We start from the raw sequence: 27,090 nt of genomic DNA, 5'->3' as shown, positions 1-27,090 counted from the left end.
GCAGGAAATGATAATAGGAACTGCAGTGTAAAAGCCCAGATGTTATATGATACTATTTTGTGAATTAAAATAATTAGGTACCTTGACATATTTTTTTTCGGGGGGGAGGGTTGGCATCTATGACAATTGTTACTTGGAGTCCTCAGCACCTTTTAAATCAACTTTTAATAAAAAGTCAAAAAGTAATCTTGTGATTTTTTTTTTTTTTTTTTTTTTAAGAATAGGTGATTTTATTTTTCTGAATTATCTCTTGTCATTTAATAGGCAATCAGGTTTTGAGGCAGTATAGCTTAGTGGTTAAGAGCATGGATTTTTGGACCCAGGCTTCAAATTCTGACTCAGTGATTTTTCGCAAATTTTTTCATTTTTGTATGCGTTTTCTTCATCTGCAAAATGAATTAGTTTCTACTGTATAAAGTTGTAATGGGAATTAAATGAATTAACATTTATAAGGTACTTAGAACAGTGCCTGTTATGTTCCAAGTGCTATGTGAATGTTTGTAAATACAGGATAGATCTCCTGACTTCAGCATTCGGCTTTTGCCTTTCTTCAGGAGTTTGGAATGTTCAGAGGCATTGGTGTAGGCCAGTGGTCCTCAAGTGGGATTACTCCCTTCGGTTGCTCTGGCACTGGTTATTCATTATTCATAAAGCAATCACTGAGGCACTGTGTTACTGGTGATAAGGTGAGACATTTGTTTTCTACCCTTAATGAGCACATGCTTGATTATAAAGGATAAAATGTACACAGTTTAGGGTATGTTATGGTTAAGGACAACGGGATGCAGAGAAGAGTACTTGGATGGAGCCAGTGGAGGAATGCTTCATGGGCTTTTGAATTGGGCCTTTGGTAGTTTTTTATAGATGAATGCATGTGGGGGATTATTAGCAAATAATATGCTAAAAAGTATTGTAGAGTAAAGGTGGAGTGAGTTGGGTGGGCAGAGAATTAAGACAGGGTCAAATCATAGCCTAACACAGACTATTCAGTTGGGTCAGATACAAGCATACCTCACTTGATTGCACTCCACAGATGTTGCTTTTTTTTTTTTACACAAATTGAAGACAAGGACAAGGTACTCCATTAGCAAAAATATTCCGACTCATTTTATTGTGATCCAAAGTTTATTGTGGTCGTCCAGAACCAAACCTGCATACCTCTGAGGTACACTTGCTTGTAGTTACTTCCTAAAAAGAGCAATTCATGTAACTTTCCTGAGACTCTGGTGTCCTCATCTATATAAAATGAGGAAAATGGACTAATTGATTTTAAGGCTCCCACTGGTTTGCAGATTCCATAATTTTAGTGTCCATTGGATGCAAAATGTTTAAAACTTTTTATTGAAGTTCAACATATATAATGGAAAAGGGCACAAATCACTGTTTAGTATGTATCATGTCCCTTCCAATTCTGGGATTTATTTACGTATGTGGTATTTTGATTCTTTGATGTGCATCTACTGTACATTTCATAAAGACAAGTTCACATTTGCAGCCACAGTGCTAGTCACCAACTTTCTTAGTGTTCATTAAATTAACACATGAAAGAATTTAGGGTAAGTTAGGATCCTATGTAAGGGGCTTTTGCAAGTGGAAATACTAGGAGGACCTGGTTCATTCACTTGAATCACCGCAAATACACCATAGGTTCCTGGGGTTAATAGCCCATAGTAAGCCAGCAGTGACTAAGGTCTCAGGGCAGATGTAGAAGGTACAGGTGTTTCCCCCTGGGATTTAGAACTAGGACCACCACAGGAACAGTCCCATTACTGGCTTACGTATACCTGGTGTTACATAGGGCCTGACCGCCAGAGAAACTTCTCAGACACATTGAGCATTCCCTATAGCGTGGGCAGTAGAAGTTGTACTGAAGTGAAGTTATTGGTCTACAGGTCTGGGGCTCAGAGGAGAGATTTTAGGCTGGGGACTGAAATTTGAGTCACCTGCATATGGATGGTAATTGAAGGCATACTTCAGGAAGTGAGCAGAGAGGAGAAGGAGAGTATGAAGACAAATGCCCAGGTCTGAGCCTTGACATCAATACTCAACATTTGAGCATCTGGTGGCAGAGGTGAAACCGTAAGGACAGAGGAGTATCAGTAGTTACTTAGATACTGTTTTGCTTTGGAGAAATGGGAATAGAAGGTAGAGTAGCAAACTGTTGGAGTTGAGTACACGTGATATTCTCTGTGGCTTATATGTCTCATGATAGATTCTGTTATAATTAGTCATTAATAGAATTCTATTGTCCATTTGACTTCTGGGATATTTGACTTACTGATTTATTTAATAGTTATTGACACTAAACAATTAGACATGATTTCTTATTTTTACCATGTAATTTGCTTGAATCTGGCATATAAAATAACTATAAAATAAGATGCTTCCATTATTCATATCCCTTAATTGTTAACAATTTTGTTTATTCTCCTAGAGGTAAACACAGCATATTGTTTCATTGGCTTGGAAAGCCTGTGCCTTTTAGTGTTAAATATGTTGTTCCACACATAAAAATAACTTGGAAATTTTCTAAAATGTAAGAGCACTTTGGTACTAGCTATCTTGCCTAATATTAAATAGCAGTTGATATCTTATGGAAGCCTAGGGAACCATTCAGTTAAGAAATAGGTCTGCCTTATAATCTCACCTGAATTTACTTTCCTTTTTTTTAAAGAAAATTTTATATCAGTAGGACCTTTTTTATTTTAAAAAAGTGTTTGTTCTCACTACTTAGTTCTTTCCTAAGTTTTAATCCTCTGACTGCACTGATCTTTCCAAATCAACTACACGTAAAGTAACAGAAGTATGACTGCGGATGGGAAAAAGTAGAATAGTTGCATTTTCAAGGTGCAGAAATCCTTTTACCATGCAAATGCCGTTTCTTATTCTGGATTTTTTCTTTCTAATATATATGTATATCAGACAAAAAATAGGGGAAGGATCAAATAAAATTGTTAATATAAATGCATTTTTGGGTATAGTCTTCCATGTGATTCTTTCACTAAGGAATTATTGAAATCCTGCTGTTTAGATAGCACCGTACTATATCGGCAACAGTGTGTTGGGGAGCTCAGCAAAAATGAAAGTCAAGATCTGCCTGTAGGGCTGCAATCCATTTTGAGGCCAAAAGAAAAGGGGGAGGGGATGAGGTGGATAAAATACAAAATATTTTGTTTTCAACACTGATTTCCAGAGCCTCAACTAGGTATGATCTCTGGAACTTCAGAGCATTCTCTCTGTGCCTCTCTTAAGTCTTATGATAACTTGACTTATAACACTACCCAGCTAAGTCCCTTAGGCCAACTTTGTATTGACAAGGAGAAAATTCTGAGATAAATTAAATTACAGCAGGCCAGAGGGCTGACGGAAGAAACAAAAAGGGGTCAGTTAACAACTGCCGTGCAAAACCAAGGAAAGAATACTCATACTTCTTAGTTTATGTTGGAATTATTAATTTCCAGGTGGCTATTTCCAAGATTACCTGAAAAGAGGGAATAGCCAGGCACTGTGGCCGCCCAGGAGCCTCTGCTTCCTGTTTACATAAGAGCTTTAGGGGCTCTGCGCCCCTTCTCCCATCCCCTCTGTCCACAGCTAGTGTAAATTCTTTTCGGAAGGGCTTACATCTGTCTCCCTGCTACTTGATGAATGGAAACACTTGCAAAACTCCGGACGATGGACATGACTGTCTTTTTTATCTCGCCACACGGCTGGTGGTTTAGATTCCATGCTTCAAGACCAGCCTTTTTTGCTAGCAATGGCCTAATAAACCCATTCTTTTAAAAAGACTTTTCAGCTGCGGGAGATAAGATTTTTGTTTAACAGTATTCTTGACATGTCTGGTGCAAGATACAGATTTTGCGTTAAGTGATAGCATGGGAACCAAAATGGAAGAATTACTGTGCTTCTTTGTTTAGTGACATTTTTATTATACCGTCCTGGACAGTATTTGGATAATTCATTAGGTTTGAATAGTTTTGGGGGAGGAGGAAGTGTATTTTGGCGGGGCCAGGGAGGAATAACAGTCTGAGAAGTTGTGTGCTTGGAATTGGATATAGGATATTTGAGAGATGCTGTAGACACTAGCCTGATGGTAGCACAGAGTTTTTGTTGAGGAGCAATGAGAGAAAAGTTTGCCAGGGGGACCAAAGTTTTGCCACCCCAAAATGTGCCTTTTGGGATATTGATTTTAAGCTGGTTATTAAGAACAAAAGACTCAGAAAGAACCTTTGACCCTCCCGCTTATCTCCCTAAAGGAATTCAGATATAAAAACCTACTTCAAGAGGGGAACCTTAGCATAGTCTCCTTAGCACATAAGAATTAAGTACGGCAGACAGGAAGAAATCCAGCAAAGCCTGTGTGCGGAACTTTTTTTGTGTCTCATGCAAGTGGCCCAGCAAGAATTCGTTTACCACGTTTGCTCTTTCTCAGCTACCTGTAAATTGCCTACTTTCCCTTGGAAATCCCAGACCTCTACCCCCCTTTTCTTTTGTCCAAAATGGCATATAAACCTCAACTGCCCAGTGTGTCTATTTCCGGGTCTCATGTCACCCCTGCATGTACTATATTCCTAATATACTTTGAGCATTTTCTCTGTCAGTCTGTCTCACGCTAATTTTATTATTAGCCCAGCTAGAAGAACTTAGAAGGTGGGAGCAGTTATTTTTTGCATCCCCATAGTTGTCTAGCTTCAGAGTTACCAGATTGTGAATAGCTTTTTAATATTAAGCTTTTAAAAATTAAAAGTAATTCATGCAGGGGCCAGCCCGGTGGCTCAGGCGGTTAGAGCTCCATGCTCCTAACTCCGAAGGCTTCCGGTTCGATTCCCACATGGGCCAGTGGGCTTTCAAACACAAGGTTGCAGGTTCAACTCCTTGAGTCCCGCAAGGGATGGTGGGCAGCGCCCCCTGCAACTAAGATTGAACACGGCACCTTGAGCTGAGCTGCCTCCCAGATGGCTCAGTTGGTTGGAGTGTGTCCTCTCAACCATGAGGTTGCCGGTTCGACTCCCGCAAGGGATGGTGGGCTTTGCCCCCTGCAACTAGAAAACGGCAACTGGACCTGGAGCTGAGCTGTGCCCTCCACAACTAAGACTGAAAGGACAACAACTTGAAGCTGAACGGCACCCTCCACAACTAAGATTGAAAGGACAACAACTTGACTTGGAAAAAAGGCCTGGAAGTACACACTGTTCCCCAATAAAGTCCTGTTCCCCTTCCCCAATAAAATGTTTAAAAAGAAAAAAGCTCATTAAAAAAAAAAGTAATTCATGCATATGCCAAATGATTAAAATAATATAGTACATGATCATTAAATATTTGTTAAATGAATGACAAATAGGTCTGAATCTTCTTTAAGGACCTACTATTTCTTATGTATCCTTTAAGAGGTTCTCTGTTCGTATAAGCATTATTTATCTCAGATGAGAGGAGACTATGCATCAGATAGACATGTCGTGATTTATATAACCATTTCCTTGTTGGTAGAAATTTAGATTATTCTTACTCTTGCTGTAAAAAGCAACGCCGGTGTGACTATCCTTGTCCACTTGCCTTTGCATTTAAAATTTTTTGATTAAAATTATATATGAACATAGTTGTAAAGTAAATAGGACAAAGACCATAATGAAAACATTCTTTTGCTTCATTCCTTATCACCCTTGAGTTCTATACTCCAGACACAACCTCTTCCATCTTTTTAAGTTCTTCAAGTATTCTACATTTCCAAATAATATTTTTATTGCTATTTCTTGACTTTTATTTCCATTTTAGATAGCATTTATTAACTTCCTACTCTGAAAGATGAGTTTTCTTATTTTTACATATTAACTTTCTACTATGGAAGATGACTAGATGTAGAGTTGTTACTGAGCTAAGGTTTGGCTGCTTGCCGCTCGTAAGCCAAAGATCGACAGACAAGGGTTGGTGGAAAGAAAAGCAGGTTATTCAAAATGCCAGCATTCTGGGAAGATGGTGGACCACTGTCTCAAAGGCCACTTGCTTCGTTCCTAGAACGGTCAGAAGGTCCTATAGGTACACAAGAAGAAGCAGAACAACGGGAAAGGGGTGTTGGTATGCGACTTGTCCAGGAGAACGTATTCTGGGGTTTGGTTTGTTTTGCAGTGATTGTCTGGAACCCAGTCTTAGGGGTGATTCATGTGTCATCTGACAGAAAATCGCAGTTCAGAATTGCAGCTGACTCGTTTCTTGCAAGTTAGTGTTCTGCTGATTAACTAGATTAACGAGGTATGCATGTAGCCTTGGGAAAACAAAGCAATTAAATCGGGCAGTGAGGGAGAAAAGGAGGGAAAAAATAATAAACTACAAAATAAAGTAAATCAAACTATAATTCAGTGAACCAAGCTAGATCGCTAAATCCTTCAAAGTATCCTGTCACCTTTACAGAATTAAAAGTACAAAATAATTTTCAATTATTATTTTGACAGCCAAGCATCCCTTGTTATCCTTGAGATTCTTACGCTATTATGACTCCTTTAAAAATACAGATATATGACATTTTAATTTTATTATTCCTTAATCTCTGGAAGCTTTGGCATTGTGTCTAGATACCTTTGGTGTTTCGAATTTTGTTTTGCAAGCGTCCAAGTGTATCTCAAGGATAAATTCCTGGCAGTGGGATAGTTGAGTTAAAGTTGGATGCATTTGCAATTTTCACAGATATTGTCTGGTTGTAATAAAGTTCTTATGTATTGTCAGTTAAGCTCTAGACATTGTCAGAGAGTCTGGCTTTGACACAGATCAATGCCACCCTCTGTGTAGTGTATCTTCCCTTTGGGCTTCTGAAGGGCATAAAAAATAACTTTCCTGCCATCTAAGTTCTAGCGTGGCTAATAATCAGATTAACATGAGACAGATTAACAGCAGAAAGTGTTCAGAATGTATTACAGATGTACATGCAGGATTCCATAAGACATGAGACCCTGAAAAAGACGCATTTGGCAGTTTAGGTTTATATGCCATTTTGGACAAAGGAAAGGGGACCGGGGCCTGGGATTTCAAAGGGCAGTAGACAATTCACAGATAAATGAGAAACAGCAAATGTGATAACAAATTCCTGCTGGGCCACCGGAAAAAAACGGTACAACAAGAAGGAAGTTACAAACAGACTTGGCTAGATTTCTCCCTGTCTGCCATACTTACTTTATATTATGATACTAATGTGATGTTCCCTTTCTTTATGCAGGTGTTGTTTTTTTATCTGAGTACCTCGGGCAGGTAACGGAGAGAGTCAGAGGTTCTTTTTGAGTCTTATGTTTCTTAACCAGCTTAAAATCAATATCCAAGGAGGCATATTTTGGGATGGCAAAACTGCTTCCACCAAGCTCTCTTCCATTGGCATTCTTTTGAAATTGGCACCACGCTCTCCCAGCTTTGGCTGTAACACTCCTCTTCCGGCTCCTTCCCCCAATACACACGTTACTATACTTTTCGTTCGCTCTTCCAATGTCTTTCCTTATCTATTAATAGCAACAAAAAATATATTCTAGCTCAGTAATTAGAAGAATTAGTGCACCTGATCAATTATTCATAGATACTAGATTTATTGCTAATTACACTATAGCATCTTATTGCTAGGGTGAAAGGTACAAACTGTATAGGTAAAGGGTTCAGAGTCATCTTAGGAAGGAAATTGAAGTTTATAAACAGAAGAATTAAGGCATCAAGTCAAGTATTGTCAGAGAAAGTCCGAATGCTGTGGACTGCATTCTGGGGTGTAGCCCTACATTGACAGGTAGGAAAAGCAGCAGCTTAGGAAATGCTGAAATAGGCAGATAAATAAGAAAAATAAAACTCAATGGAAGGAAAGGTTTCAGGAAAGAAGGTGATGTGACTGTTATTTTACAGAGTGGTCAGAGTGAGTAAGGACCAAAAATGCCCTGGAAGGCACTTTCAGCAGTAATAGGTTAAAGCCAGCTAGGTAAGGAGATGGATTTAGCTGGAATAGAGCACTTATGTCAGGACTTCTATCTGCAAGGAAGGGGAGAGCTGGTCAGGAGGTAGAGTGGGAAGCAGGATCTAAAGAATATTTTTTTCAGGTCCAGGGAGAGGTTTATCTGTGCAGAGGATTATCTGTGTTTAGATGCAGATGGAAGAAGGTAACTGTAATGATGAGAATAGAATACTTTAGGAGCCAGAGAAGAGACAGGGTCTAGGGACAAATAGAGCAACACATTTTAAGAAGAAAAATGACTGAAGGAGATCTTTTTCTGTGACTGGAGGGAGGGGTAAGATTTTGGCTGACGAGGTAGGAATGAGTCTAGATGGTGAAAAGCTCACACCATTTGGCTCCAGTAAGATTAATGGGATTTAGGAGCATGAAGATTGTTTTGAATAGCTATCTATTCATTTGTTTGTTTACCCATGGAACATCTAATCCATCACTTTGATAGGGGTACAAAGTGAAAAAGCTACCAAATTTATAGCGACATATTTTTGTATCTATTTATAATGGTTATTCATATCCTGAGAGCAGGAGAGGAGGTCGTGGACTGTGGGCTGATGTAGCATTATAGATTTGCATCCCTGAGTGTCTAGGGGTCAGTGGAAGTGGGTGGTGGTAAAGATGGCTCTGAAGTGGTTAACTCTGTGGCCTAGGCTAGATTGGGAGTCCAGGGAGCTGATGGACTGAATGGCGTCCTGTCACCCTGGAGAACAACCTGAAGGTGGAGGTTTGGTCGGGTGATGGAAAGAAAGAGAGTATATTACCGTGTTTCCCCGAAAATAAGACCTGGCCGGACCATCAGCTCTAATGCGTCTTTTGGAGCAAAAATTAATATAAGACCCGGTCTTATATAATACAGTATAAGACCGGGTCTTATATTATATTATATTTATATTCCATTACATTACACCAGGTCTTATATTAATTTTTGTTCCAAAAGACGCATTAGAGCTGATGGTCTGGCTACATCTTATTTTAGAGGAAACACGGTATGACAGGAGTTGAGATTAACAGCACTTTTAAAATCTAAGAGGCAGAGCTCGTAATGAAGTAGAATTCTACACACTTGATTGGGAGATAAGAGAGTAGGTTTGGTAGGTCAAACAATGAACAAAAATTATAGAAGCAACAAGAATATTGTAATAGATCATCTTAATGGCCAGAATCACAAGTGGCTGGCACATCACAAGTCATATTTTTATCACTATGTTCTACATAGTATGATAGAGAAATCAGATATTGTGAGTTTTTTAAAAGTAATTGGTTTTATAATGTCAGTGAGCACCATTTTTGGTATCTTTAGAATAACATTGTAGGTGCACATTCTTTTTTTAGCTCTCTGAAAGCTCAATTTCACTTTTAAGTTCATATCAAAATGTGCAGTGTGATACTTTTGATCTTTCAAGAAATGTGGAAAACTTTATTGATATGTGGCATGTGTGCAGAGGTAATTGGGTAATAATGGTGTAAATACCTAAAGGTCCTAGGATTAGTGTAATAAACCAAGCACAAAAATGTGTTCATCCTTTAAAAACTTTACTTCTGTTTGCTCTTGCCACCTTATGCCCTCTGAATATAGTGATTTGGTGTGTGTTTATTAGTAAGCACGATTACCTTCTTAGGATTAATCAAATAAGTATAACAGGTACTGTGATGGATAATATTGGGGATAATTGTGTTTCTCTCTTCCCCCATTGCCATGAATCTCATTCAGTCTGCAGATTGCCAGCCTGATGACTCCTATTTGCACTTGCTTAAGAACAAAGTAACTGACTTCCTGTGAACTGAAAGGATGGCGTCTTTTTGACAAGATATCTATGAAAAATAGTTGGCTACCTAAGAGTAATAGCCAGGAACCACTGTTTTCTTATGGGAACATGGAGTTCTTATGGGCAAGATGCCAGAGGTCCTGATTTTCCTGGGACAGTCCTGGATTAGACCTGCTGCCCTGGATTTTCCTGGGACAGTCCTGGATTAGACCAGTGTGCTATCCGCTTAACACTCCTCTTCACTCTCAGAAATGCTCTCTTTTGGACGGTGCATTATATGGTCATTCTACTTACAGATCTCATTTTGAGATTTGTGTTCTACCCTATGGATCATTAAGTGAAAATGTCTCTTAGTAGTTGAAAACAGCAGCCAGTGGTTGGCTTTCCCTGTTGTAAAAGGTTTAGAGATGACTTCCCAGTATATATTTTATAGAAAGTATTGCAATTGGCACTGAGTTTGATAAATACTATTTGAATTCAGCAGATATGTTATGATACAATATTTAGCCAGGATGAATACATCCTTAATATCTTCTGCTTTGAGAAAGAGAGAAATGGTAATGTTCAGCCTTGTACTTACGACATGTTGGGTATAAAATATTTATCAGTAACTAAGTCTTGATTGTTTTCCTTTCTTCAAACAGCACTAATATTCTGAGGGAGCCTGTGTGTTTAGGAGGATGTGAACACATTTTCTGTAGGTAAGTAGTTGTGGCTTGATATATATCTCACATACCGCGTTTCCCCAAAAATAAGACCTAGCCAGACCATCAGCTCTAATGCGTCTTTTGGAGCAAAAATTAACATAAGCCCCGGTATTATATTATATTATATTTATTATATTATATTCCTGGTCTTATATTAAAATAAGAGGATGACTTGTCCAAAGTTAAAAAGCTTAATAAGTAGCTTTGCTAAGCTTGGGGAGGGGGGGATTAATATCTATTATATAATTCAAATATGTCTCTTATTTTTTCCAGTTAATTTTGAATCTAGACTTTTCAAATCATGAATGTCTAGTTCTTAGAGTTATTGTATTAGTTTCCTAGGGCTGCCATAACAAAGGACCCAAAACTGGGTGGCTCAGAACAGCAGAAATGTATTGTCTCTCAGTTCTGGTGGCCAGAAGTCTGAGTGCAGGTACCAGTGGTGTTGGTTCCTTCTGAGGGCTTGAGGGAGAGTCTGTCCCATGCTTCTTTCCTACCTTCTGGTGGAGTGTCTTTGGCTTCTGGCACTCGCTGGCACTCCTTGGCTCATAGCTACATCGCCCTGCTCTCAGCCTTCACATGCACATGGCATTCTCCTTTGCAGGCATGTTTGTCTCTCTGTCCACATTTCCGCTTTTTATAAGAATGCCAGCTATATGGGATTAGGACTCACCCTGATGATCTCATGTTAACTTGATTATCTGCAAAGACCCTATTTGCAAATAAGACCATATTCACCGATACTAGGGGTGAAGACTTCAACATCTGTTCTAGGGACACAATTCAAGCCATAACAGTTACTGTGAACTTATATCCATGTTATTATATGAAAGCCCTGGCTTATAGGTTAGAAAATTAGATTTTTATTTCATCCTATTTCTTATTCAGGAGAAATCAATTTAAAGACTGAATGTCTTAGTTTAATTGTGTGAGACAGGGTTAATATAGCCTCCTTTGAGTCAATCTTTTAATTATTTCAAGTTATGTCTATGAAGGTATCTGGCATGAGCAAACTGCAATATGAAATTTAAGCACGTAACGAAAATAATTTACTGTGACCTCAGTGGGCTGGGGATATGTGGGAGGCAGCTATGTTTGGGGTCCTGATTTTGTTTCTAGAAACATATATCTGTTATGGGGCATATCTGGCAGGAGGATGGGTAGGAAATCATACCTGTTGTCTACCTGCTGTCTCCATTCGAATGATGAAAAGGGATTTCAGACTTGATATGTTCGGGGCACATCTGTTGATCATCATCCCCTTTAGTCTGTTCCTGCCTTTATGGCCTTCGCAGCAGTAAGTGGTGCCACCAACTGCAGTTGTTCAGCAGAAACCACAAGTACTGCCGGATCTCTCTTTTTCTTCCTTCGCCCATGTCATTAACCTTTCTCAGTCCCACCTCAACATGTGCCCTCAACCTTGAATTTTCCCACTTTTCTCTGTATTTACTATTGTTATACTTTGGCCCAAGCTACCATCATATTATCTCTCCTCAGATTATTGAAATAGGTTCATAACTGGTCCCTTCCCCATTTTCTACATTGTTGTCAGTGATCTTTTAAAAATGTAAATCATATCCATATCATTACCCTCCTTAAAATCCTTCAGTGGCTTCCTACACAATTAGAATAAAACCCAGACTCTGCACTGGGGTCCACAAGACTCTGTGCAGGACCTAGTTTCAGCCTGCCCCTTGGACCGCACTTCCTCTGGCTCCCACTGTTCCAGCCACCTTCTCCTTTTAGTATACGAATCATACCAAACTCACTCTTGCATCAGAACTTTTGCACTTGCTATTCCTTTCATTTGGAATGTATTTCTGCTGGACTTTTGTGAGTTATATTTCACAAAACATAACTTTTCATCAGTTATATTTCAACTTAAGTGTCACCTGCGAAAGGCCTCCCATGATCCCCTTATGAAATGATGCCCATTCCCTGTTCCCACTCTGTAGCAAGCAGATTTAATTTGTTTCAGCTGATGTGCTCACTGTGTTTGCTAGATTAGTGACAAAGCTGCTGGAGCATAACAAACTCCATAAAATTATATGTAAAGCGTCTGTGTGTGTGTGTGTGTGTGTGTGTGTGTGTGTGTGTGTGTGTGTGAGAGAGAGAGAGAGAGAGAGAGAGAGAGATTCATATCTATACCTTTAATTGGATTCTAAAGAGGTCTGGGACTAAAGCAAGATTGAGAGTCGTGAGTATATCTTAAAAGAGAAAATGGTCATTTGTATATGACACAAACATAAGAAAGAATCCATTCAGTGCAGTTTTGGTTCATTTTGATTATATGATGCCACGTATTAAGGTACCTATTTGTATTTTTGCAAGTTTGGAGTTATGTAAAACTGCTGAGCAATGTTGTAAATACCCGGAGGTTTTACAAGATTGTTTGGATTTATCCGATCCAACTGAGCTGTAGAAGTGGGGGGTGGGGGAAGGTTGGAGGAGCACAGTCTTTATATCATTGATAGTGTTGTGTAGTTTCACGTACTTTCATGCCAAACCCTGATAAAAGTAGTCCACATGCTCACTTTAAGATATAAGTCATTTCAGACAAATGGCAGGAGGATTCAAAAGTTTTGGTCTCTGACTATTTTACACTTAAAAATTGAGAACCCCGTAAAGCTTTTGTGTATGTGTATTTTCCATATAAAAGACATTAAAAAATGCTAATTCACTTAAGGACAACAATGAGCCTGTTACATACTGACACAAAAACACTTTCTTTTAAAAGGAAAAATAACTATTTTACAAACCAAAGAAAAAACAAGGAATGGTACTGTTTTACATTATTGTAAATCTCTTGTCTTGCTAAATACTAGGTTATCATATCTGCTTATGTATTCAGTCTGTTGTGATATATTGTTTTGATTGATGTATGTGAAGAAAATCTGGTTTTACATATATATCTGTAGTTGGAGAAAGGAGTATTTTAGGTAATTATGGGTGTTCTTTTTTTGGTACTACATCAGTACTTGGCAAGTGATAGTTTCCTAAATTTGTTACAGTGTAGAATCTAAAACTATGCCAATGAGCTGTTTGTACTTTGTTATATTAAATTTCATTGATTAAATCCTATAGTTTGAATGGGTCTTTTACCCAGCATGATTTTATGACATCATACATTATATATTTGGGAAATACAGGTTTACTGAGTTATGCAGATTTATTGAGAAATGACCTATTTCCCCAGAATTCTGGATTAATGTATACAAAATAATTTGAGAACAGTTATACTCGTAAGACAAACGTTATAGAATATATAAAATAGACTGGTGTGAGTACTAGTGTGGTGCTGGGTAAGTGTCTTCACTACCTGGATCTCATTTTCTTTACCTGAAAATGAGGTAGTGGTTTTTGACGAGTGGATTGTGACTGTATTTCACTAGTGTTCCTCAAATAATTAAGTATTGCGCAACAATTGATTTAAATCCCCTAAGGAATCAGTTTACCTATTTTATAGGTTGAGGTTCCAAGTTAACTACAAGCAAACAAACTCAAAGAAGTTCCTTTCTTTGCTAAAGAAAATTTGTATGTGTTGGAGGTGGTGATCTAGAAGGTCTCTTCCAGCCCCAGTGTGGTTTATGGCTTCAGTTTACAACTTTCACTGAGTTACTTCGATTCAGGAATCTATAGTGCTAGCACCTAAGACGCAAAGATTAGAAATGCCACAGGCCCCTTCTGAATGGAGCTCTTACTGGCAGAATCCTGTGTGCCTACAAATGAGCGGGTCACGTGAAAATGAATGTTTTGGCAGACGTGGCTTTTACGACTTACATTTCCCAGTCCTGCTAGAACCCATCAGGTGAGACCAAGGAAGGAGTGAATTTATAGGTTTCTCTGTCGGAATTCATAGATAGGCTTCAGGGGAGATGCTGAACCCCCTTTTTTACACAAGCTTGAGTATGTCTTCATCACATTTGCAAAGGGTTTTGTAACCCCCAAAGTTAGGAGAACCCTTCTAGCTATGAGACTATAAATCCTGGACAGATAACCCAACGTAATTTAGTCGAATCTACAGGTTATAAAAGTGCCTGAAAGGACTGAAGATCTTTTCTCAAAAATTGCTTTAAAGCCTTTAGACACTTGTTAAAAAACAAAACAAAAAATATCTTTCCTAGCCTCTCTGGTAATTTTAGGTATTTCCATGAAGCCCAGCGTTCAGGTTTAGGATAGGAAAGATTGAGATGCATGGCTGCTATGCATTAGGTATTAAATATGTTTGTTTATGTCTCCCTCTGTATTCTTGCCCTTTAGAAGCTATATATTTATTTTCGGAGAAAAATTACAGACTCATGTCTGACTAAGTAAAGTCCTTTCGATGTAAATTATCTAAGCAACTTTAGATTTAGATGTTGTATGTATATCACACTCTTTCAAAAACACAGTTTTAACAAATATTTTATAATTGCTAATTACTTGTTAGAACAAGCTTTTCTTCATTTATTTCTGTTCAAACTGTTTATTTTATGGAATTCAGATTTTACTGAATGCGTTCATAATTATATATATATATATATGTTTTCATCCTTTTAAAGTAACTGTGTGAGTGACTGCATTGGAACTGAATGTCCAGTGTGTTATACCCCAGCCTGGATACAAGATGTGAAGATAAATAGACAACTGGACAGCATGATCCAGCTCTGTAATAACCTTCGAAATTTGCTACATGAGAATGAGCTTTCAGGTGAGAACTATCACTCTCTCTCAGTTAAATAACTGATGAATTCATGTTGATCACATAAAGTATATAAAAGATCTATCAAGAATTCTGAATAGCGTATTTCAGATTTTAAGATTTATACTTTAGAACCATTGTGGGTGACAGATTCCCTTAAGATAATTAAGTCTGACTCCCTTTTTTTGTAGATGAGAAACCAAGGTCCAAAGAGGTCAGATGATATTGCCTGAATTAACACATGTAGTTAGTATCAGAAGCAGGAGAAATAGAGCCCATTTCTTCTGATTGTCAATCCAGAGACTTTTTCACCACCTTTACTGCCTGCTTTTTCAGTTGTGATAATTAATTTCTATATAATATACGTGGAATAGTGATTTTTGTCCTCAATATTAGTGATTTTGTCCTTAATCTCACTTAAACACACTTTTATAAGACAGACTACAACCTTCTTCCATGAACCACTTTTCTAGACTGAATTAATTTCCTGAGCACATTTTGAAAGAGCAAAAATCTAATATTCATTTTTTCTGTTTAAATGGGGTAAACATTTTTCAAATTGTTCTTAGACTCTGTGTATTAACTATGTATCTTCCCATTGTGCTTTCTGCTGAGAACTAATTAGCTGTGGAAAGAAAGTGTTTTGAATCTTCATAATTAGATACTGGAATTGTCTTTTAATTGACCAGATCACGTCGTTTTAACTTGTATTTCTTTATAGGAGAACCTTTTCTTGACCGGCAGGATGTGATGATTGATAATACTCATATAAAATGGTTGGATTTCTGTTTTTAAACCTTTTTATCTTAGTTTTCCAAAACGATGTGTCACTGTCAACTATTAAAGGTGAAGTGATTGGACAAAATAAAGAAACAAGGCAAACACTTACAGTCTTATATTTTTAAGAAGAATTTAAATCATAGTTACCTATGAAAAGTTGTCTTCATCTAGTTATTTGATTACAATATTAGACTCCATTCTTTTATGATAAAATGTGCTGTAGTGATAAAATTTTATTTACTTTCAGATGAAGTTATTTGCATACACATATTAAAAAGTACGTAACTTTTTGAAAAAGTAAATATTGTGTGGTAAATCACTTTAGAGCACAATGGGGAACAGTTTTATGATTAGTTCATCTATTGTTTTCATTGTTATTCAGACAGTGCTGGCTAAAGCAGGAGTTCTTAAGAGTCCATGCATCTTTGGCAGTGATGGGAATGGAGAGGAGGCTTTAGGAGCCTCTTGAATTAAGTGTACAATATGAAAAATGTTCATGTCTGTGTGAAAGTGGCTTTCGTCAGAATCTTAAAGATGTGTGGTCTATTGGGAATGTTGGTCATGCACTGAGATTTGGGGTGCTTCTCTGAGATTTGTGTCTGTCATGATGTTTTGATTTGATTCTTCTCCAGTTGTTGTAAAGGAATATATTTATATTAGCTTGCTAGGACTCCTGTAACAGTACATGCCACAAACTGTGTGGCTAAAATACCAGATATTTATTGTCCCATAGTTCTGGAGGCTACGTGTCCTAAATCAAGGTGTTGGTAAGGTTGGATCCTTCAGGGTCTGTAAGGGAAGGTTGTATTCCAGGACTCTCTCCTTGACTTGTAGACGGTGGTCTTCATGTTCACATGTTCTCCCTGTAGGCGTATTTGTGTCCGAGTTCCCCTTTTTATAAAGATACCAGTCATATTACATTAGAGTCCCGTCCTACTCATTTTTACTAATTACACTGTAATGGCGCTGTTTCCAAGTAAGGTCACATCCTGAGGTACTGGGTGTCGGACTTCAATATACGAATTTTAGGAGGGATGCAGTTTAACCCATAACAAGTAATGTGAAATTTTTAATGGTGATAAAAGGGGTATAGAGTGAACCTTGATGCACTGTCGATTGTGGTGGACCAGGATACCAGGTAGGTTCCATAGGATGCAAAGAAGAATAAGGTAGATGACATCTTAAGAAATTTTCCTGTGGTTAGTGATGTTTGAATCATCAGTATGGTTTTCATATTTTGTGGATCGTGACTATTGAAATGCCTTAATGTTTCATCATTAAAAAAGATATTTAGAGAAATTATTGCATTCAGAACAAGTTTTTGTGTGGGACCTGAGGCCTTTTAGAATGCTGTCTTTTTTTATCCAGGTAAGAGTAGAGCTGGAGTTTGAGGAATTATGGTGATTAATTTTCCGAAGGCCATTTTGTGTTTGTTTTCCTTATTATAATGAATAATAATTAGTTCAGTCCTTATCATACTTTAGTAGTCTGGCTTTAACATCACTTGTTTTAAGATGAATTGAATTTTCACAATTTGGATAACATACAGTCAGAATTTTAGGAGCTCAATGTCTCTTTAATCCCTTTATTCTGCAGAGAAGGAAATTGAGGATCTAGATTAAGCTGGGCAGTCATATTGTAAGTTTCTTGCTTTTTGTTTTTATCATTTAGCACATTGCTTTTGTTAGACGTGTAGGTTTGTTGAATTGAGTTGGAGAAAAATTGGCAGTGCTAAGACTTAATTCATATCCCAGAGATTAAACTTAATTAAAACAAAACAATTTTAAAAGAAATTCTTAGGTTTTGGTTTCAACATTCATTTTATAATAGTAATGTCCTCCTTTGCCGTTTTTATAGAAGATGATAAATGTAAAGTCTATCTGAAATATAACATAAATTCTGAAATATAAATTTCTATCCAGATCTGTAATTTCCATTGTCTGGAACTTTTTTTACTTGTAAGTTTCATTGTCATCACCTTTTCCTCCTGATGTCCCCTAGAACAAACTAGCCTTGAAGGGCACTTGAATTTTTTTAGAGTATTTCCCTGTGTTTCTTTGTAGTTTATCTATTTAATGTGTTCTATGCAGTACTCTTATGTTAGTTTATCTAACAAATACTTCTAAAACTAAAGTGTAAGGTGAGTGAGGTGAGTAGGTAGAGGGAATTAATAATGGACAAATAATGGTTAATCCTCTTTATAATGAGGAAATTGGAAAATGATCTCATTATGAAATAAGGGTATAAGATTAAATGATTCCTGAAGTCTATGTCCAGAATCGTATGGTTAAGTGGTCAGGTGTTGAAGATGATGAATTAAGTCCATGGTTGGACATCTCCCACATTTTTTTTATTTTTTAAAGCCTGTAGTTCACAATTTATCTTTCAAATGAACCTGTTACTTGCATTTACTATAAAATATATAATTACTGTATTTAAGATAGGTAATTAGGAAGAACTTGTCAAGTCATGGACATAACATAGTATATACTGGAGATAAAGAAGTCTGATTTATAGTAATACTTTCTAAATTGAGTTTCTAAATACTTGAACAGATTTTTCTTGGTTCAGTGTACTTTAAAGAGAAGAGATTGTCTGTTATAAATTTTTCTGACAACCATTCATGGATAATTTTAACTTTATAATATAATCTGCTTTTTACTAATGGAGTTAAATTTAAAAGTTTTATTTTCTCTTGTCCCCCATCATATTAAATCATACCTTGCAGGTGCTGGTCCAGTTCTGTGAAACATAAGTTGGTGTTTGGTGACATTAAAAAAGTACTTTGATTATGCTTTCATAAGATCACAGTTTCCTGTTTTCTGGTTTCGGGAGAGATGGTGGTGTTTCTGTGGCGAATTACATAGTGTTTCATATATGCCATGATTTTTTAATAATAGATGAAGATGAGCATTTGAATAGCTGTGTTGCTGTTGGTTTTTTTTTCAGATAGAACTGAATAGTTCTTAACTTACAAAATAATCATCCTTTAGTGAAGGCGTTAATGTTACACAGATGGTAGCAAAGCACTTTCCTTTGATTTTTAATAAGGGACTAGTTTGTCAAAGAGATTTCTCGACTTCTGTTGTGAAACCTATAATAGAGGATGATTTGAAAGGCACACAATGTACATCATTATAATCCTTTGATGTAGATTAACGATAGCTAAATCACATTTTCTAATTGCCTTCTTTTTCTATACTTTATTATTAAATTTTAAGAAAAAACTTGGCTAAGCAGCTCCTTGGCTTCATATACATCTCTGTTCCTGGGTAGTTTGTGGTGTATTCAGAAATATTTAAATTCAGAGAAGAGAATTCTTTTAAAAGTCATCGTTAAGAAGTTTACTATGTAGAGGAAGGACCAGTATTTTTCTTCATGAAATGAATATGATAATTTATCATGTGTAGGAGCATTCCATCCATAAAAACTGTTGTAGTTCTACGTTAATAGTGTGATTTATGTTCCAGCAGTGGTGGTGGTTTTGCTTTTTATAGCCTTAACTCCGATATGCTGTGTAAAATCCAGAGCTTCCAATCACGTTTGTTGTGTGGTTCTTGCTTATTTAGGACAAGGTATACAACTACAATATTTTTTAGTGAGTTTAATTTTACTGGACGATTAGTAAGATTATTATGTACAAATAGATTACATAAATATGTGCTCTCTCCATTTACTATTGTATAAGTTAAGAAATAGGTACATCTGAGTGTGAAATTTGCTTTTTTTGATATTTAGATTGTTTTAGTCAATTTAATTTTCCTTTAAATGCCTAATTCCACATTTTGTAAGTTTTATAAGCATTGAGGACTTCAGGATTTGATTTGATTTTAGTTGAAAATGTCATCAAGTGTTGAAAATAAGTTTTAAAAAATCAAATACAAGTTTTTCACAGACTACCAAAGGATTAATCTTGAGCCTGTGTAACCCGGAGTCTTTCTTAAAAAGTAATCCTGGTAACATTTCATTTTGACCTTTCCTCTAGACTTGAGATTATATCAGAAGTGACTTGGATTTGAAATCTACTTACCACTGCAGAGGAAAGACCTTGTTGAATTTTATACGTAAAGTCTTGGTGTGAATGGATACCTCATTCTGGTTCTTTTTGATTTCCAAGTTCCTGTCCTAATAACACTCTGTGGACCAGGTGGTATTCATCTAGGACATAAGAAGCGTGTCAGAGGGTCTGCCCTTATTCAGATACACACTGCTGCTTTTAGCTGGATTTATCAGTTTGCTGTCAAGGGCAGTGCTCCCGTTTCCACCAGGTGGAACGGATAGCTTCTTTGGAGTGGAGTAGAGTTTTGACTGAATTCCTTTGTTTAGGATCATGTCTCTGAAATTTCTGCTGAGATAAATACTAATTATTTGTTTCTCAAAATCCACTATTTTTCATTTTTTCTTGCCTGTTTAAAATGCTGTCTTGGGCAGATCTATTTATAAAGGTAATATTTTTATACTCAAGACACATGAGGTAAAGGGAATAGACAGATGAATCAGTTTTGAATTTTAGAGAAGTTTTGAGATTTTAGTTTACTAATTCTCTGGTGTATTAATAATTTTGAACTGATAAGATAAAGTGTTCTGTGTGAAGAAAAATACCAAAGGAATTAAAAATAATATTTCATAATTTTTTTGGTCTTTCTAATATGTGAAGACATGAGGATGTTGAAAAGAAATTAATCCCAGAAACAATAAGAAAAATGAAATTAAAATTATCTTGTATCTCTTTTAAGTATTGAAACTTCTCAAGAATAAGCACACGATCATTTTATATAATGCTTTAGTAGTATCAGACATGTTTGTTCCCTACACAGTGGATGTTACCAGTTCTTAGCAGTAAGACTGGTATTCTTCTTAAGGTAACTTAGTTTTAGAACTTGGTTCATTAAAATTATTCTTTAGAGTCTGTATGTGAGAAAAGTTTTATACAGAATTCTCTTTAGCTTGAGTGAGGAGTGACCTCTCAGGAGAAAAACATAATTCAGGTCGTTTTCTTTTCCTTTCTTATTTTAAAAATAGGACAAAGAAAACATATTCTAAGCTTTCCAGTTGGTCAGAGGAGTTCATTAAATCTGTGTTAATTTGGAGAGTGAATATTAGGCAGCATGAAATTATTTGTTAGCATTGTTAAACCTGCAAAGTGTAGTGGTGGTTTTTTCGGTGTTCCTGTCTTTCCCTTTTTTTTGTACCTGAAATGGCCTCTTGATAATCCAGTTTGTGTAGAGAGAAGAGCACTGGATTGTGAGTTAGGAGATTCCCTCCTTCTCTTTTCTTTATAACTTTTAATTCCTCATTTTTAAACTGAGAGAATTAGATGAGTGATCCTCAAGTTTTCTTCTAGCCCTTAAAATGAATTGTGGCCTTCCTTATATAAATACTTGTCAAGATTTAAGGGAGGATATCAAGTAATTATTTATCAGTATTTCCTGAGCACCATTTATGCACTTACCACTGTGCTGGGCTGGGCTGGGTTGGTTTTACCTGTCTGTATAGAGTGGGAGGAGAGAATTCGAAGGAATACTTTTAAAAGAAAAATGAATGGGCTGAAAGGCAAAAATACAACAATTTGAACGGGGGTCATTGCTAGAATCATAAAGTGGATAACTGCACAATTTATTCACTATTTCTTGAGCATCTGTTAATGGGCAAGATTGGTAGGTTTAAGAATACACGACCTATCGAGATTATAATATACATAGTGTAAAGAAAAACTCACTTGACTTGTGTGTCTCTTTTCCTCTCACACTCCTATAGCATTACTTCACTTCTGACACAAGGTGTGTGCGTTTTCCATACAACAGACCATTCAGTGACACCAGCTGGGTGCCCTACAATTTAGCTGAATTGTTACATTGTCTGCCTGGAGATAGCATCAGCTCTCACAGGTTAAGAGCACCCCCCCACCATACCCCCCTTCAGATGCCAATCTCAAGTCCAGGTTGTGCTTCTAAAAGGCTGGCTATTGTTTGAGCAGCTCACAGAACGCAGGAAAACATTTTACTTACTCAATTCCTGATTCATTATAAAAGGACATAATTTAGGAATAGCAAGATGGAAGCGAAGCATAGGGCAAGGTATGTGGGAAGGGGTGTGGAGCTTCCATGCCCTCCCTGGGCGTTCTGCTCTTCCAGCACCTGCATGTGTTCACCAGCTGGTAAAGTCTCTGAGCTCTGTCCTTTTGGGTTTCTGCAGAGGCTTCATTACCTAGGCACGATTGTTAAATCATTGGCCATTGGTGACTGATTCACTCTCTAGCAGTACTCCCCTCTTGGAGGTCAGGGGAGGGGACTGAAAGTTCCAACCCTCTAATCACAGTTGCTGCCTCTGGCAACCAACATTCTTTGGGGCTCTCCAAAAGTTACTTCATTAACATAAACTCAGGGATGGTTGAAAGAGGCTCGTGATGAAGAACAAAAGGCCACCCATTTCACCTTTATTAGTCTGGAGCTATTTCAGGAACTGGGAACATAAATATTATAACATGAGATGCCCTTATGGTTCTCATATAGGAAATTACAAAGGTTTTAGGAGCTATGTGCCAGGAACCGTGGACGAAGACCAAATATGTATTTCTTATAAATCACAATATCACGTATAGTCTGTACTTAATAAAAAGTTTTAATGTTTACTTAGGGACAACAGATGAGTTCAAATGCCAGCTCTATCAGCAACTATGTATATAACCTTACACAACTTGTGTTTTCTACTTGTTTAATTTACATGAATACAAGAGAACATTTTTGCAACTGCTGAAGCAGTATAAATGTGTGTGGGGTAAAACATGAAAGTCTCCCTCTACCCTTTTCCCTCAACTGAAAGGTACGAGATCCCTGTGCTTTTCAGAGGTGTTGTTTGTATCGTTTAAACTTCCACCTGGACTGATGGATGTTCCATTTACTGAACTGGGAAAACTTGTCGGAGGAGCAGATATTGGAGAGTGTGGGTCAGGAACTCAGTTTTGGTCATGTTCAATGTGAAAACTTATTAGGAGTAGACATGCAAGTAGATTGTTAAGTATGTAGTTGAATATTGGAGTCTGGAGCTTGGGGTAGAGGTCTGGGCTGCACATAAATATTTGGAGTTGTCAGTGTACATGTAGATAACAGTGCATATCATGCGATTACCAGGGGAGTGACTGCAGGCAGAGAGTCCTAGCCCTTCTACTTCAGAGGCTGGTGAAAGGAGGAGTATAAGCAGGAAAAAAACCTGAGACTGAGCGCTTTATAGAATGGTTCTGCTTATGGGTCTGACTTCATTTCCCTTCATTTTCTGCTTGTCCAAGCTCCAGCCACACTGGCTTTCTGTCCATTGAATATGCTACACTCGTTTCCAACCTAGGACTTGGCACTTTGCTCTTCTTTTACTTGGGAAATGCTTTCCTAGACATGGCTGCTTTCCTTTTGTCATTTAGGTCTCAACTCAAAAGCAAGCTCCTCAGAGAGGCTTTTCTTGGTGACCATAGCTAAAGAAGCAAGGTGGTTTATACAAAAGATTACTCACTCACCCACAAAATGGTATGCCTGTCAACTTAGGGACAGTGATTCTTTTTTTTTTTTTTTAACTCTACCGCATCTTTTGTGTTTTAATTCCCAATTCCAAATATGCATGTTTTTAGAAACTTCTTTCTAAAGTATAATATATGCCTCATAACTCTATAACTTAATGAATTTTTACAAATTGAACTTACCCAGAAGAATAGACAGTACTCTAGAAGCCTTTCTTGTTGTCCGTTTCCAGTCACTGCCTCCTGTCCCCATAGGGATAATTACTATTCTGACTTAACACATTAGATTGGTTTTAGCTGTTTTTATGTACTCTTTCGTATCTGGCTTATTTTGCTCCAGAGTATGCTTGACTATGTAGTTACATAGTTCATTCATTCTCTTATGTTTTTGGTTTAGAAAGCTTGAGATTATTTTAGATATTACCCTAGGAATCATGACTATTATTTTTAATCCCCTAGATTCATTTTGTCTGAAGTAAGTTGAAATTAGGTAGTGTGAGTTCTACAACTTTGTTCTTCAATATTTTGTTGCTATTCTAGGTCTTTTGTTTTCCACATTATAGTTCCTTTGCTTTTCTATGTAAATTTCAGAATAGCTTGTCTATTTTTACAAAAAAACCTGCTGGAAATTTCATTGGGATTTTGTTGTGGTCTGTAGGTCTATTGCAGAGAATTGACATCTTAACAGTATTGAATTTTCCAATTCATGAACATGGTATGTCTTTCCATTTGTATAGGATTTCTTTCATAAATGTATTGTAATTTTTAGCAAATAGAAATTGTACATATTTTGCTAGGTTTATATTTTTTTATGTCTTTATGGTACTATATAATGGTACCAAATTTTAAAAAAACTTTCAGTTTACATTTATTCATAGTTAGTATACAGATATACAATTGAAATTGAATGTGCTATATCGACCTTGTATTTTATGACCTTGTTAAAATCTTGTTAATTTCATTAATTTTTTGTAAAAAGATTTTTTTGGGTATTCTATACAGTCAATCAAGTCAACTATAAATAGATTCAGTTTTATATCTTCCTTTACAATCTCTGTTCCTTTTATATCTTTTTCTTACCTTGTACTGTCTAGGACTTGCAGTATGATGCTGAATAGGAATGGTGAAAGCAGACACCTTTGCCTTGTTTTGATAATAGGAAGAAGGTAATGGGAACAAAATAGCAATTCCAGTCTTTCAGCATTAAGTGTGATACTAGCTGAGTTTATTTTTGTAGATGGCTTTTCCTCAGGTTGAAAAAGTTCCCTTCTATCTCTAATTTGTTGAGTCTTAAAATCATGAATGGATGTTGGATTTTGTCAGATATTTTCTTCTGTATCTGTTAAGAAAATCACATAGTTTTCCTTTGTTTATATAGTGAATTATGTTGATGGATTTTCAAAGTTTTTTTAAAAAATTAAGCATCAATTAACAAGTCTTAATTTTTTGACTACTGCTTATTAAATCCCATATCTGCCTGTTTAGTTAATCTTTTCTCCATAGCTCTTATCGTCACCAGCATACTGTATGTTCTACTTATTTATTTGTATATTCTGTCTCTCCCCAGTGAAATGTAAGTTTCCTTCTTGCTGCTGTATCTCCAGTCCCTAGAACATTGTCAGGACTAAAGTAGGATTCTGTAAATATTTGTTGAAAGAGTGAGTATCTGTGCTCACAGAGTTCATAGTCTAGGAGGACAGAGAGAGGTACACAAATAAAAGGTGATACATTTCAGAACTATGAACAACATTCTTTGGGAGCTCAAGATGGGAAAGATGAAGTCCCTGTAACAGATTTCCTTCCCTTTTTTCTATCAGATTTAAAAGAAGATACATCTAGAAAAAGTATATTTAATGATGCAGAAAATAAGAAGAATTCAATAAAAATGTGGTTTAGTCCTCGAAGTAAGAAGGTCAGATACATTGTGAGTAAAGTTTCAGTGCAAACCCAGCCTCAAATGATAAATGATGGAAATGCTCAGCAGGCCTCAGTGTATGATTATGCTTCTGCAAGTCCTCCAGTGGAGGTTTCTGCGAGGGCTAAAAAGGCTTCTACAAGATCTGGAAAAAAAGAAAACAAGGAAACTTTAGCTGAAGTCAACCAAGAATGGAATTTAGAGGCAGAGAAAAAAGATGGTGAACTTGACTCCAAAGAGGAATGTAAGGAAGAGCTGGTATCTTTCTTTAGCCAACCATCTGGTATTGCTGGTCCTCAGCTAAATGGTGAAGTAGACATACTAGCAAGTGACTCTGTAACAGAATTGGAATGTTTTGGAAGCTTAACCGAAGGCTCTTTACCATTGGCTGAGCAAATAGAGTCTCCAGAAATTGAGAACAGGAATGAAGTAGTAACTCCTGAGAAGAATCTGCATGAAAGTTGTCTTACATCTAAGAAATCCGTGCCCTCAGGTCGTACCGGAAAACGTGGGCGTGGCAGGAGACGTTCCAGTCCGATTTCTAAGAGAGGTAGAAGCAGCACCCCCAGCCCTAGTGGCAATTTAGTTAAGCAAGCAGTGCTCTCAGAAAACATGCCGTTGCCTGGCTGTTCTTCACCACCTTCAAGCAAACTTAAAGTTGGTGACTCATTAAAGAGGAAAAATAGTGATGCTTTAGACGAATCTGTTAGCCCTTCACCAGGTGTACCTCCTCCTGCACTGAGCAGCCCAAGTTACAGACGAATGATGTCCAGCTCCTCAGCAATGACGCCCTTGCCCAGGAGCCTGATGGCTGTGAAGAGAAACCACAGAGGAGAGACTTTGCTGCACATTGCCTCAATTAAGGTATGCCGCTTACTTTGAAATACAGTTTCAGAATGAGTATCAAACAATTTCTTCAGGGGTTTGTGAAAAATGAGATTACAAGGATAATGAACCTAGCACAGGCGTGGTAGTTTTAAAGATTGAACCAGAGAAGCAAAATTCATAGGGACTGCATCCCCACCTCAGAGCAGTGGCCCCTGGGCCCAGGGAATGTGACCTAGCAGGAGGAAACCAGTATTTCAGTATTTTAGCTTCCGTTTTGTCAGGTGCTTCCATTGTTGTCTGTTGCATAATGGTTTCGTTCAGTTTTCACCATTTTGTCCATTGTTCAGTTTATCTATTCTTCTTATGCCTTGTGAATACAGACAATTGCCAGGTTACTGCTGGCAACATGTCTTGACATAGCAAAGAGCTAGGGGCGATGTGAGAGGTGGTGAGCTTCTGTGTATGACACTGCTAGGGGCACTGCAGAATGGGGAAGGTTGAAAGATGTGATCTGTGCATTTCTCTAGTAGCCATCAGAAATCTGCCTGTCAGAAGTGGCTCCTGTGGCTCTCCACAAAGGAGCGTCTCTGCCCTCCAGCCAGCCATTCCTTTTATTGGCCTGTTCAGTGAAGTGAATGCTCTTTGTTGCCTCCACACGTAGGGTGTGGCGGTGCTTGTGTTTTGGAACCTGGCTGGTTTGTGGAGCATGAGGTGTGCTTGCAGTCATTACTCTGAAAGTGACACAGGTACCACACACTCACACCATAGCTTTACAGACTGATGGGTAATTTCTACGTTAGGAAAATATGATATGGGAGAGCTTAGTACTAAATTAGGATAGCTTTTATGATCTCTCAGTAAATTCACTGGGAAGGCCTTGGGTCTTTTGCATGGATAGAGAACTTTGGGAGGTCTGGAAGGAACCCCTTTGAGACCCCCAAAC

At 37.3% G+C, this 27,090-nt stretch overlaps 1 protein-coding gene across 4 annotated transcripts in view; it reads left to right on the top strand.

The window, feature by feature from the left end:
- Positions 1–27,090, top strand: part of BARD1 (BRCA1 associated RING domain 1) — a 69,871-nt gene that overhangs the window by 3,672 nt on the left and 39,109 nt on the right. For all 4 annotated transcript variants that reach the window (XM_019727082.2, XM_019727081.2, XM_074312819.1 and 1 more), the window contains exons 2-4: positions 10,374–10,430; positions 14,978–15,126; positions 25,222–26,183. In XM_019727082.2, coding sequence (XP_019582641.2) covers positions 10,374–10,430; positions 14,978–15,126; positions 25,222–26,183 — 1,168 coding nt within the window. The remainder of the gene's footprint in view (positions 1–10,373; positions 10,431–14,977; positions 15,127–25,221; positions 26,184–27,090) is intronic.

Source organism: Rhinolophus sinicus, linkage group LG01 (genome assembly GCF_036562045.2).
Source record: "Rhinolophus sinicus isolate RSC01 linkage group LG01, ASM3656204v1, whole genome shotgun sequence".
NCBI lineage: Eukaryota > Metazoa > Chordata > Mammalia > Chiroptera > Rhinolophidae > Rhinolophus > Rhinolophus sinicus.
Note: the sequence above shows the minus strand (reverse complement) of the source record. Positions and strands in the feature narration are given on the sequence as shown.